Genomic DNA, 14,969 nt, shown 5'->3' with positions numbered 1-14,969 from the left:
GGATCAAAAGAGGATGGACAGACAAAAGGCAGAGGAGGGTCAGTGATGATCCAAGGACCATGGAGGGCCACCTTTGAAGGATAAAAATGAATAGGGAGGCAACATCAAACAAGATATTAAGGAACAACAGAGGGATTAAAAAAAGAAAGGAAAAGAGTGAAATAGCAACAGCAAAAGTTGGGGGGGGGGGGGCTGAGCAAGCAGCAAGCCCTAACCTGGTACACCAAGAAGAGGCAACAAAATGAAAGTGAGAGTCAACTAACAAATGCAAGTTATCAAACATATCAAAGTGTATATAAAATGATAATTAAAAAAAAAGAAAAAAAAAGAAAAAAAAATGTTATGTAAGCAGTGCTTGCCGTGGTGTTATTGGGCTTAGTTCGGTCGTGCCACTTCAGAAGTGCTATTTCATTACAGGGAAATTTTCCTGTTTAAAATTACAGTCCACAATTGGAAATTTTGTAATTAGTGAATGATTTGATTATATCTTCTTCTCTTTTTTTTCCTTTTTTTTTGAAACAAAAAGGACATGATCACTCACTACAGTACCAACAGCCTCGTAAATGTCTTCAAGGGGCTAGATGCCTACCTTAGAAAGCCCCTACGTACAGTGGCCACTGTGCCGGAGAATGGTAAGTGAGCAGAGCGGATAATACACAATGTGTATGTGTAACATTGCCCTTCAAGGTAATTAGATACTAGTATGTCTTTTGGGCCTTCGTATATACAAGTATGTTGCCTTTTGTATGTGGAATGACCTACTGGTGTACACTGACTAAATACTTTATAGATGTATGAAAGATGGCCCGTCCCTTTTGCATTCCTTCCCAAATAGCACAGGACGTGATATATTCCACCAGAATGACAAGACTATTGTAAATCTATAACATTTCTGTGATATTTGAAGGTTGTTAGCCTTTAAAATTCAAATAATGCACCAAACGCTCACCGTAACGTATTCTGTGTACTAGGCACAGCTGCAGCACGATGTACAAAACACACGACAGCACAGCAGCGAGCACCGCGATTGATCTGAATGTAGCTATCTCACAGTGACCTGTGGTTGTACATGGCGCTAGTGTACTTTCGCACCTGTTTGTCAAACGACCTCCAAACAACCACAAACTCACCCTGGTTTTTCAGTAACCTAAAATACTTCCATCTGAGTCTCCAAAGTCCACTTTTAGCGTTTACAAGCGTTTACAATCGTTGGAATATCTTGATCGCTGTCGCTGGAATTGCTGCACGGTGCACAAGCACAATTACGAATTGGTCTGAATGTAGCGACACAGCGGCTTTTTCTATGGTGTCGTTGAAAAGCTAAAATTTGTTTTTTCCTTGTAATCGGCCGAGATGGAAATGGTATTTTCTTTTTAAAGACACCATAGAAGAACTTGCCGTGGTCACTGTGAGATATTAAACTACATTCAGATCAATCGCGGTGCTCGCTGCTGTGCTGCCGTGTGTTTTGTACATCGTGCTGCGCTGTCTGCTCCTGTGCAATGCAGTTATCGCTGAGCGAGTAGCTGCAATCAAGATTATTCCGAGAAGTAGATAAATGACAAAATGGTGAAAATTCCATTTCTACTGGACTTGAATCTCGCTCAGATGCAAGTATTTAGGTTACTGAATAACCAAGGTGAGTTTGTGCATGTTTGGAGGTCATTTGACAAACAGGTGTGAAAGTACACTAGCGCCAAATTCACTAGCTTCTCTTACTTTGTTATCAATGGCAAATAACAACACACCATGTACATAAACTACATGTACAAGTAAGTGCATCACACATGTCTGTAAAACTAGACTAGTATTTAGATTTGTAATTTTTGTGAACTTTGCAAAAATTATTCAAATCTTTACGGTCAATTTAACGAAAACAAATAAAGACCCACTTGAGTTCAAAATTTACAGGGGGTTTCCAAATAGTGTTTTCTTCAATACCCAAGTGTTCTCACCAATTTTTCAAAAATTTGCATGCAAAAGGGATTGGCTGTCTTTAAAGTATGTGTTGTATTCTGGCATTTCAGGATTTCATTTGTATTTTTTGTTGGAGATGAGCTGACACTCTTGCAGTATTGCTCTCATTGAAAAAAAAAATATATATAGATATATGTTAGGACCCAAGTGGAAGTTCAAAAGGTATCCCACCAGAAGCACATTATTGTGGAAAACAAAACAAAACAAAACAAAAAACTATGATAAAACAAATCTGGTACTTGTGTTGGCAGGATGATCTAATTTCATTTTTGTGCTGAACAGGACTGAGGACCAATCGCCGCTACAACGTGATCGGCCACGCCAAGGCCATGTACGACTTCTCGGCCAGGGACACGCGAGAGTTGACACTGATGGAGAACGAGGAGGTAGCCATCATCAGCAAGGCCGGAGGGCACCGCGGCTGGTGGAAAGGATGCATAGGAGACAGGGTAAGGGGTCGTCAGATCTTTCTTTTTTTGGGGGGGGAGGATTTTTTAAATGAGCAATTACCGTAATCTTGGAACACTCGTTTAATTTTTGCTTCCTGTTCACTCTGTGGTGTCTGCATGTGCGTGATATATTCTGCACTTTTCATTTTTGTTAATTATATGTGAGCACATGGAGACCAGCAGGAATACAAGGGGAGGAATGTGTTTATCCAAATGTGATTCTAGCGTGGTATATGGTTTTCAAGTGTCTTTTTGAACCCACTGAAGTTTTTTTTTGAACCCATTGAATCTTGAGTTAGAAACTCGAGCAGGTATTTATGGGAAATACATGTTGTAGCACAATCAGCTCATCTTCAACAACAGTTTAAACATACAAATAAACTCATTTGATGAGATGTGTACATGTATGCAGTAGGTGCATGGATTTAGTGAGTTGCATAATTTCTGGACTCAGACTTTTGGCAGTATTGCATCATAATAAATCGAGTGGTGATTATTCTTGCTGCCAAACTTAAACATTGAGGTGGTATAAAAGTTAAACAGGTATATATGATAATATGTGTGGTATCTCTTCCCTGTCCATTTCAGGTTGGCTACTTCCCGTCAACCTACGTCGAAGAGCTCGACAACGGGGCGCCCATCTGATGACCTCAGCGTCGAGGCTGGCACGATTCTCGGGGGGTCGGATTCCCGAGTGACATGCGAGGCCTAATACTGTCAGAGTCTCAAAACCAAATCGAAAACGATTTCCGTGTCTGCTGTCCATCCCATGCCATCACAGACGCATGCTTCTTGGACCTTCCAGGCAGCTTGAAAGCAGGAAAAAAGACTACATAATTATATATATATATTTGCCTTTGTATAGATATATATTCATAAATGCATTAATGTTGGAGCCGTGGAATCCAATTCAAGACTATGACCTTTGAACCTAGCCGTGACCTATGCATTAGAAAACCAGACGTTCATCACTGATGAGCGAATGTACAGAAGCTACTAAACACGAGCATTGCACAACCGATATGGTGGGTGGTTTTACTTTTCGTTTTTGTTTTGTTTCCCTCGACTGCTCTATCAATGGAAGCGTTGACCCGTGGCCCTCGCGACGTGCAGAGCTTAGGAGAAATGAAAGCGAAGTCAACAGATTTCTGAGAAATCTTGTACAGCTCTTAAGAAGGCATGTGAGGAGGAGGAGGACCATTCATCTGGGGGCTGGCATCTCGGCTGAGAGCGTAGGGTTGTTGTTGTTTTTTTTCTTTCCTTCTGTGTATGTATTGCATATTTACTCAGCAATGACATGGACACCCTTTGAATTAATCTACAAATTGTATGTCAGAAATGTGAATGTCAATTTTTCTCCCTTCGTGCTCATTTTTTTTTTTTTTATAAGGTGGATGAGGCACATTGTTTGCTTTTTTTTTTCTTCTTTTAACCCGTTGAGGACGAGTGCCGAGTATACTCGGGCAAGGGTCTATGGGAAATGCGCGCTGTAGCAAAATCAGGCCATCCTCAATGGGATAAGGGAGGTTTTCCATATCACGCTACAGATGGCATTGCAGAACCTGTATTTAGAACCAGAAACTTTGTAGATCATCTGTTACAAGCATTTACGGGGAAAGTCTACAAAGGATGTGGTGTTTATTCACCTCTCTCGATCTGCTCTCTCCCACAGAGTGAAGAAATTTACTATCAATTCAAATGTATTATAATAGTATCTGGTTCATGATCTTACGAAATGGGCAGATGTAGGAGAAAGTTTTGCACTCATGCACTGCTGGTGATACGGAAAATGGGATGGAAGAGCAAATATCTGATCAGGTTCAGTCTGTTGGATGGATGAATAATATAGAGATATCTCGGAATGATTATTTATACACTCTGAAGGTGGAAGAAGCGACGATTATGTATTTGCACTCTAAAACTGACCTACACTTCCTTGAGAGAAATGTTTAAAAGGGGATTTAAAAAAAAAAAGCTTTAATAAATGTCAATCTATTCTGTCTTCCATTCTCTTGCGCTTGGGTATACAAACTGTACATCCCTCCCTCTCCCCCCGACCTGATCTTTTCTTCCCTTGTGACTGAATCCAAGGTTGTGGTATCAAGAGCTTCTGTGAAATCTCAGTATTGTATTTATTTCTGTGTGGTGTGCGATGCCTCCAAGCGTACGTTGCATGGTGCCAGACTAAAGAAACCCGGCAGCCATGTACATAGAGGTATTGTTATGATCAAGAATCATGTGGGTTTTGGGTTGTTTTATTTTACCAAAAGGAATAACGCTTAGCCATACAAACAACTCAGAACAAAGGTGTCTTTACACCAAGCAAGATGTACATGTATGGAGTGAGAAATGTCCACAAGTACAATCAGTGATGAGCCTTATAAACATGGACCAAATATACTTGGTTGTAGTGTTGTGAGAGAAGTTTGGAATGTGAGGCGAGGGGCGGGACACGTGCCACAGCGAACTTTCGATGCAATGTGGACAGGCAGTTCTGCGATGTCCAGGGCGTGCTATGATACGACAAGGGGTGTAGCGAGACGGCGGCCCAGTACCGTGAAGGAACTCGGCAGACGTGTTATACGGCCACAATGTCGAACACACGCTCAGCCAGCTGGTTTTACATGACTTTTGATGCCCGGGTAGCTAGGATGGTTTTAGCCTGCCTGATTCCACACGTGTAATAATGATCATGTGCCTATGGAGACATACCAATTTCGTACTCAACCTGGTTTTTATTTTTTCCCCTTTTTTTTTCTTTTCCATGACATGATAGACGATTATTCAAACCCCAGTTGATTTTGGTTATTTTATGTTTGTCATCAGGATCGGCTTATATTTTGCTTGGGATAGATTATCATCTTTTGAAATTATTATAGTACCCTTGGTATGGATTGTAGTTGGCTAGCCAGTAAAGCACACTTGTTGAAGAACTAGAGTGCCATGGATTAAGAGCACCTACAGCTTTATGTGGGATAGCATATTGTGAGATGGCAGGTATTTCTTGCTCTAGAAAAAAGATATCCCTCAAATATCATCAGATACCAAAATTTGGTCCCTCTGCAATGTTTCAATTTGTCTAAACCTTTGCATATTTGTAACATGGATGTTTTCTGTGAAATCAGTTTTGTGATTGAAATCATTAAAGGTACTAAGCAACAATTACAAAATAATTTTTTCTGTTTGGGTATGTGGGGCCAGTTATGAGCAGGTTTCTGTTGAAATACTGTTCCACTCCTGTGAAAGCCTAACATGCATATATACAATTTGAATGTGTCTTGCCATGCAATTGATAGCATACAAGCAAATCTTTGCAGAAATGTTGATACTAGTTGGCTTTGGGTAGTGGGTTGAAACTTCATGCTTACAGCATGGCATGAATGTGCCTGTGGAAGTGTTCTCATCCATGCTTCGCACAAACTTGGGTCATTGATGCCTGCTCTGAATGCTAAGATATCCCCCTATCACTACTAGTTGTCCCATCGAAATGCAACTCCTTGTATGTGTACTCAAACAGATGCAAACAAGACATTTGCCTTGTTACTGTACAGTGAAGGAACAACTTAAGATTTTCCTTTTCTTTTCTTTTCTTTTTTTACCTTTTGTAAGAAATTACATATTTATAGATGTGGTCATGAAATATTAATTTTGTTTCAGTGGACATTTCAATAACAGCAATTCTATCTGAGCTTCTTGTGTCAGTAGTTTGTGGTATTCTCCTATTCCTTTTCAAAGCACCTCCAAATGGTTCTTTGTGAAAGCCGAATATGGATACTGCTCCTTGGATAGACAAAGTGTTGGACTGGTCTCTTGTGCTACTGATTTGGTTCCACGTTTCAAGAGTGTGACAGCATCTTCACATGCACTTTCTGCAAGACCCTTTTTTTGTGTGTGTATGTGTGTTTGTGTGAAGATGTATACTTCCCTACTTTGGCACAACCAGAAACGAGTGACATGCTTGCCGCTTCTTTTATATATTCCAGCACAATGAATCTGTCCTTACACGTTTACGTCAGCATGACAATGTGATGTCTTTACTGACTGTATCCATCAGTACAATGTTTCTTTCTGCTCAGAACTTTGAACACCTCGTCTCTTGCAACCCTTTTTTTTCCATTGAAGGATAGAAGACATTTCCACATTCATTTTTCTTTTTTACAAGATGCACATCCATATAATCTGAAGCCACTGGTATTACTTCATCGCTATGCTTTTAAGTATGGGGGTGGGGCTTTGGGGAGATACAAGTGTCTGTAGCAATTTCATTGCGTATATATTATGTGAATAACTGACGTGTGCATTAGTACTGAACAAGCTGAAACTCATTCAAAGAAGGCTACCTGTTACATGTTACAGGTCTGTCTAAAATTAGCTGCCAATGCCTTCTCTAGTGTGCTCGTATGGACGCGCTCTCTCTCTCTCTATTTTTTCCTCAATCTAAAGACGTATCGCAGCCCTGTCTGGTGTTATTAGTTTATTTGGTGACCACTGGCTATCATGGGCCCCATTTATGAATCCCTGACTTGAAGGACAATAAAACATTAGATCATTTTAGCATCAGAAATGAGAGAGAGACTGATAAAAGACAATAAATTATTACCTCTGTCCTTCTTCAGTCAATTAGAATGAGTGTCTAGAATCCAAGATTAATTGTACATAATTTGTATGATTGATAGAGGCAAGTAATGATACGTAACGTATGACATTATTGTTCAACTGTGAATTCTGCCCACATTTCTTTCACCACTGGCTTGGACTTCAAAGTCACATTCGACATGAACATCAGCCGGAGAGACCATTCAGAAAACTGACAGACCCAATGCTCGGATGCGTGGTGGAGCTTGCCGACGATGACGGCGACACAATGTATCATATAAAAACATTGCATTCATTGCAGCACATTGGAAGGTATCATATGAAGAGGATCATCTTACAAACTAAAAGAATTCAGAACAACAACAAAAAAAACAAACGCTGCAATTCTGTGAAAATGTTTTCGTGTCTTAAAGGCAGCCTCATGCCTGGAATATTACTGACTTGTTTTGTTGGAATTCTCGGTGGTGGTGGAACTTTCACTAGCAGAAGGTGTAGTACAGTAAACTACTAGAACAATTATGACTACTGTCTACATTATCGTTATTATTTCTACGGTTATTGTAATCATCCTAGTTTTCACTGTGTGAAACCATAAGGACAAGAAAATACATCTGTACTCCATGAACACTTGCCTTTTTTGTTTTCCTTAACAATACTCCTTTTTCTACTCAGTTTTTTTTTTTTACCTGCCTGAATGCAAATATTTTCATGCTGCATTCACAGACAGAAACAGCAAAAAACTTGTATTGACTATTAAAAGTGTCCTATTCTTGATGTATAGATGATATGCAAGAAAGATTGTTATGCATACCAAATGCTGTGGTGTTTGTTTCTAGGTTGGGGGGGGGGGGGGGGGATAAGGGAAGCTGTAGATATTAAATGCAGGTTTTTATAATCATCTCATCTGGACATTCTTTATGATATATTTATGACTTCTTCTGTGAATTGAGATATTCATCGTGCTAGTTCTTCACAAACAGACATGTATTAAAATATATATTTACTTTATATATTTTTTCATGCCTTGGCAGGATGAGAGTAGTACACATGTACCAGGTAAAGAAGAAAAACATAACAACACTGTAAAACACGATATTTTCACGGCATGACATTTTCGCGAATGGGAGCCGACGGCCTTATTCGCAGCATGAAATTTTCGCGAGTTGCCTCTAACATTCAATGCATATAGTGTAGACAAGATTTTTAGCGTGCATTTTAATTTCACGAAACTCGGCTCTCGCGAAATTCGCGAAATTAAAATGCACGCAAACATTCCTTGTTTTACAGTATTCTAAATCGTAATGAGTTAAACACACCCAACCAGAGAGCAACTCCTGTGTCATGGACATTGTGGAAATGTTGTTTGTGTTTTGTGGTGTGTGGCCTGTAGTAGCAACACTCAACAAGCATGCATGAATATACCTACAAATGTGTATGATATGTGTACTTTAAGAACTGTTGTACTACAAAAGGCAGAGGAGAAGACTTTGTGTATTTATGTGCTTGTGTGTGTGTGTATGTGTGTGTGTATGTATATACATATTATATGTATGTAATTGGTCCATGTGTGTATTTGTGTTCGTCACAAATGGGGCTGCTGCCACCAATTACATTCTCTATTTTCAAGCAGTGTTCCAAGAGTCTAAGAAATTTTGGAAGTGTGTGTGAGGATGTGTGTGTGTGTTTCACGAATATGTGGCAGAAGAGGTAGAACTCAGTGTATCATCGCCTTCCCTAGAAGAGAATGCACAAATACTATTATGTCTCTGGCTGTACGTTAAACCATGATCAAACCTATCACAGGATATAGAGCAACTCACATTTTCGGTAGAGCACTGGTTGGCTGCTTCTATGCATACAGGTGGAAGAAAGAAAGAACTACCATAATCCCCCTGATAGTTTTTCAGATATTTCTGTAAAATTCTCTTGTTTTCCCTTCTTTTTTAAAAACTGAATCATCAATTACACGGAATAGCTGCATAAGAAGCTCAAGCTGTATTTATATGAGTGCAGAAAGAATATGATTATGAAATATACATAGTCTATAAAGGCATCACTCAGCCATTGGAGTTTTACATATTATGATACGTGTGAAGAGAGCCTTGATTTCAATTATAGGGATGAAAGTCAGAGTCGGCAAAGATGCGAGTTTACTTGCACTGGAACATACTATCACAATTGCCTTATCATCAAAATGTCGACCTGTAATGAAATGGATTGGGGGGGGGGGGGGGGGGGGACTGCACAAGAATTGTAAAACTGCCATAGGAACAGCTTCTCAATGTATTGCTTTTCATCTGCACAGGTAGAGCATACCATTCTTGAATGCTTGAAGTATGGTGACCAAATAAACAAGGATGTTTAATAGGTTGTGATAGATCAATCCTAGGCCCAGCTTCGTTATTGGTGTATATTTGGTTTTTTCTTCATTTCTTTTTCGTATGTTTGTTTGTGGGTTGCTATCGGTATTATGCCAAACATATGTATGTATGTGTGTATATGTATGTATGTATGTATGTATGTACTGTCTGAACAATTTATGAAGAAGTGTACTTAATATTGTAAGAGATACTATGTAATGCTGAGCAAAGGAAGAAATCAAAATGGAAAGTAAATATTGGCCATATATGGCCGGCTATGAAAAGTATGTGGATATTGTTTTAAGAAAATGAGATTTCTTGTTCATCATGAGGTAGTAATAATAGATTCTTCCACATGTATGTACACAAAGTATATTTTACTCCTACTGTGTGTAACAAAATTAGGCAAATGAGTTTGTACAAAAGTGGAATTAAATTACTTTCAACAATGCTACACAGATTATATCTTTGTGTAATGTTCTCTCTTTCTCTGGTGTCAGTGATGTCATTGAAAAAATATGTGTGATTTAATTGTCGGCATACCACAGCTACTATAAAAGTGGAAATTATTGCACAAGCAATTTCTCGCACTCGGCAGAATAAGTCGAGTTTTGTGCATTTTTAATTCCAAAAAGTCAAGACATTACATAATGTAAAAGCTGTTATTTCCGCGCGGGTTTGATTTTCATGAATTTCAGGAATTACTGTGGACAGCGAATTTTGCAACACGTGAAAATATCCCAAATGGACACACATTAGTGTACAATAGGATAGTCTTGATGTCAAATCACGAAAACACCATTTGCGAAAATGTCTGCGACCTCCTTATTCACGAAAATATCTGTACGTGAAAATAACAGCATTTACAGTAGCGGTATACATGCAGCAAGTGAAAAATGTTCACAAGCTTTTATTTTCAAGCTATTTTCTGGTCGAGCAAAATGTGCAAAAATGTACACCGTGAGAATTTCTGCTTTTTATAGTACTTTGGTTACTGTCCAGAGTGTAAGTCTGTGCTAATCAAAGTGATACCATTTGATGAATGAAGAAGTGAAGATAGACATGTTTGAGAGAGTTATGTGATGGTCTTGTGCTGATTGAAGAGGGTGAACAGCATGAATGAGAATTGTGATAAATATACTAAAACAAAATGCATGAATACACTAGTGAATACATTAATGTGGAAAGCATATCACTGGAAGGTATAAGCACATAAAGCTTTAATTATAGCAAACATTTGTAACAAATCAGGAATTTCACAAAGGCAGTCGTAGTAACTTAGGAGGAACATGATCTCACAAAACTTCTGTTAAGAGGTATCCTCAAAGGATCGAAAACATAGAGAAATGTGAATTTTGTAAATTAAAGGGGAAGTGTACCCTTAACCCTAAAAGGGCTGGGGGGGGCGGAATCCGCCCCCCCTCGACGTTTCGCGCTATAATTCTGTAACGTGAGAAGGCCTCGTCGCGAGGCTTCTTAACTTTGTTTGTTCAAGTCTCGCGCAACTTTTGAGACCAAATTTGCGACGTCCGCACATACTTTTGCGAAGCCACGCCCACTTTTGTAACGGAATGTCGCCCCAAAACGGGCACAATTTTGTGATTTTGTGTACATTTCCTATGGAAAACAGTGCTCTGTCATGAAAGTCATAAAAACCTGATTATTTTTACAATTAATCACTTTCATTGATTAGTTTTGTGCTAATTATGGTAGAAAAATGGTCAGTGACAATTTCCAATGAAAAACAAAGAAAAAACAAAAGTTGAAAAACAAAGAAATACATAAGAAATTCTGAAAACAATAAAATACATAAGAATTGAAATGAATTGTGGAAGTTTTTGTGATGTACAATTGTTGAATATGCTAAAACAGATTTACAGATCAAAAATTAGACTCTCAATGCTTTTCATTAGGCTAAAATATGATCTTGAGCTTAATTTGCATAATTAATTAATTAAAATTAGAAATTGATTGTTTCAAAAAATCTTATGACACAATCTTGTAGATTATGACACGGGTCTCACGCATGCAAAATTTCATCGCGATCGCACCACCGATGGCCGAGATCTCGGGGGGGGGGGGGGGGGGGGCGGAATCCATCCATCCCCCCCCCGGTCTGAGCATAGCCAAAAAAGCCCGGCCCCTTTAGGGTTAAGATTAGCAGTTTGTGTCAATCGAAGTGGAATAGAGGGAGCGGACAGCAAAAGCCGACAAATTCTGATCAAAACTTAGGAAAGTTACAATTTTTTTGAAGCAGTAATCAAACATACACAAGATATTGGCAGTTTTGTGATGTCATGTGCCAGCTTCAACTTCTATGTTTGCTCTGTACTTCAATGATATATATATATATATATATATATATATATATATATATATATATATATATATATATGTATATATACATATATACATAATCTGTATCATATATCATATATATACATATTCCATCAAGTAAATTTCGAATGGTACATGCATCCTTGATACAATCATTGTTACAAAAATGTTTCTATTCATGTACAACTCCTGCATGAAAAAAAAAATCTATTCTGCCATCAATTAAACAAAAAAAAATATTGCGATTTCATGCAGAGGGCAAATGGAAGGTAAACTTCTGTTTGGTTGGTCACATCTTTTCAGTATTAAACTTTGTTATTTTTCATTTTTTTTAAAAAGATAATTGGTTGTGCTCCTCTAATTTGTGTTGTTTCAGTCAGACTAACTTATTTTTAGGGCGGACTATCCCTTACATTACATTGAAGAGCCATTCCAGGTTATAAGTTGGTACCGGGTATATAAAAATCAATTTATGTTACTTTTAATTGAATTGAATTGAATTGAATTAATTGAATTGAACTCAATTGAACTGAATTGAATTCAATTCAATTCAATTAACTGAACTTTAAAACACAGTTATAAATTCTATCTTGATTACATGACACACGCGCACTTGTAGGCCTATTGCAGGAGCGGCGCAGCCGTGGGGGCCGTGGTAGTCTAGCTTCTGGACTCTTTTTACTCGTAGCAGTGATCGTGTACACGTCAAGCCGTATGAGGGCGTGACACCCGAGGATTGCGATACGCCGAGAACTGCGATACCCGAGAACAGACTGTCGTTGGGCGCGCAGTCTCTCGAATATCGCAATCAGAAAGTTTGCGCCCTCTCTTGGCACCAAGGAAAAGGGGACGGAGCCCAGACTAGGGCACAGAACTCTTACACATAGTTGAGAACTCTTACACATAGAAGAATCACTCGCCACCCGTTTTGTCGCCGTCGCTCGACTCATTGTCACGTGACGTCCGCCATTTTGCTTAGCGGAACTTTTTTGCGTGCAAATCCCAGCAGACGCTATCCACATACAGTGACTGCATGTTGTACCGTGTTTTTCTGACGTTCCGAGACCTTGAGCGAGGCATTAAAATGCCATATTGTGCGGCTGTAAACTGCACAAATCACTTGAAAAAAGGATTTGGAAACAGGTAAGTTTGACACCAAGCCATGATGAGAATAAGAAGTAGTAATTCCCCAAGTAACGTTACAATTAGGCGGATCGGTCGTATGTTGGCTTTCTTGTGAGCGCAGTAGCAAAGGTAGTCCCAGACACTGGATTTTGTGTTTGCCGTCGACATATCTGTTTACCACCAACTACTATGCAAAATAAAAAAGATCAGTTAGATCTAGGCCTAATTTAGGCCCTGGGGCTATATTACACTCTGTACGTTGTGAGTTGGGGCAAACAGCTTTGTACATGAAAAAAGTGTAAATTTATGTAAATTTGAGCTTAGGTGTAAACTTTACACGTAGATTTATTCTTGTCTAGGTAGTAAGTGCACCGGTTTGCGGCCGCTTAAGGGTTTTTCCACTCTGAAATGCAAACGTGCAGATTGCTCTAATCCAGGTTATATCATAGAGATTGACCACTTACCAATACACCATATTGTCACCATTGCAAGACCAATGTCCATCCCGTTGGTCAAAAAAGACCGCGGCCGCGATCCGGTACAGCGCGTTCCGGTTTGCGGCCGGGGTGTTCTGGTTCGCGGCCGCCTCGCGCTTTTGGGTTTTGTCCAGCGCAAAGTGACTTGTTTTTTTCCATCAAGAATGAAACATATCAAACTGTAAATGCTATTTTCCCAATCTATAAATATTAGTTTTGATTAATAAAACTATTTCCTCAAAATTTTCCCCAAATTACTGAATATGAGCCATTGACAAATTGGAAGAGGAAGAGGACTTCAAGGAATATGAGGGACAGCAGAACTGAAGATCAGGGACAGCTATGAGGCACGCCCTTACAAGTCATCAAAGTATATGGATGCGTGATCTTATTTTTCAATTTACTTGTTTTATTAATAAAAAATATATTTTTGTTCTATTTCAAATGCTTTTCTATATTTCTGTACGCTTATTTTGGCTGGCGTTTTACCCCCGGACGCGATATAGAGCAAGCGCCCTCTATGGTGTTCCGGTTCGCGACCTCCCCCCGTTTCCTTCGCGATTCGTCATTTTCAATGTATCGTCCGTGGTGAGTAGTCATCACATTCTAACCCTCCTCTACGATCAATATTTCAACAAGAAAACGACATATAAGGACATGACAGCCGTCTAGCTACGTCCAGAATAGTTGACTTACGTGTTAATAATACCTATAATTCAAGCTCTTGCGGTGAACACCTTGGTTTCCAAGAGATTTTACAGCGACTAGACCTCGCACTGCTGTTAGTCCCAGGTATGTTGATGTTGTGCAGGATATTCTCCGTTGAATGGTGACAAGTTACCGGGCTGCCAGCCCATTGGCCAGATTTTATCAACTGGAGACCGCTGGCCCGGCCGCGAACTGGTGCATGGCCGCGAACTAGTGCACTTACTCTCTCTAGTTAAAGTCACAGTACCAGTGCAGTGGTGGGCCAGTGTCAGTGTCAGTGACAACACTATGGTCGTTTAGATACTAGATTGTCTAGACTGACTGTGTACTCTAGTATTAAAGTAACCCCAGGACATTGCTTTCGCAATATGCAATATTTGTCATACATGTATTTGCGAGACTTGTCTTGCCTACATATTGTGGCCACGTTAACATTTCGTACTATACATATAGTATGTTTTCACACTCATAAGGATTTCATTTTGAATTGTGCTTGAAGCGAACAAGTGCAAGTGAAATCTTGGATTATACAGTATTGCCTTTGGTATTTTTTTTTAATATTCTTGCCAGTGTCCATTATTCATGGTTTTATTTTGCTGCCATATTGTATGCTAAGTGATTGTACATGCATTTGCTTTCATGATATACAATACATGTAGTTGTCTTATTTGTGACACTTGTTTTGCCTACATGTACATACTTTGAGATGCAGTGTAGTATGTTTTCACACTCTTTAGATTTCACCTTGAATTTCGTTTGAAGCAAATGGGTGCGTGTGAAATCTTGCATTATACAGATGTTCATGTATTGCCTTTAGTTGATATTGTTATGCCAAGAATGCATTTGATATTCTTGCCCGACAGTGTTCATTCTTTATGGATTTTATGTTGTTGCTATATTGCATGATAGTTGATTATACAGGCATTTGCTTTCGCGATATA

The 14,969-nt window shown here is 39.1% G+C and overlaps 1 protein-coding gene across 1 annotated transcript in view; it reads left to right on the top strand.

Annotated features, from left to right (window-relative positions):
- The window catches only part of LOC139744481 (guanine nucleotide exchange factor VAV2-like), a 65,269-nt gene extending 60,812 nt beyond the window's left edge, over nt 1-4,457 (top strand). The window contains exons 21-23 of the mRNA XM_071654918.1: nt 527-632; nt 2,260-2,426; nt 3,015-4,457. Of these exons, the coding sequence (XP_071511019.1) occupies nt 527-632; nt 2,260-2,426; nt 3,015-3,071 (330 nt within the window). The 3' untranslated portion in view covers nt 3,072-4,457. The remainder of the gene's footprint in view (nt 1-526; nt 633-2,259; nt 2,427-3,014) is intronic.
- The last annotated feature ends 10,512 nt before the right edge of the window (nt 4,458-14,969 follow it).

Source organism: Diadema antillarum, unplaced genomic scaffold (assembly GCF_040938485.1).
Source record: "Diadema antillarum isolate AM-2024a unplaced genomic scaffold, OU_Dant_1.0 scf00000035, whole genome shotgun sequence".
Classification (NCBI taxonomy): domain Eukaryota; kingdom Metazoa; phylum Echinodermata; class Echinoidea; order Diadematoida; family Diadematidae; genus Diadema; species Diadema antillarum.
Note: the sequence above shows the minus strand (reverse complement) of the source record. Positions and strands in the feature narration are given on the sequence as shown.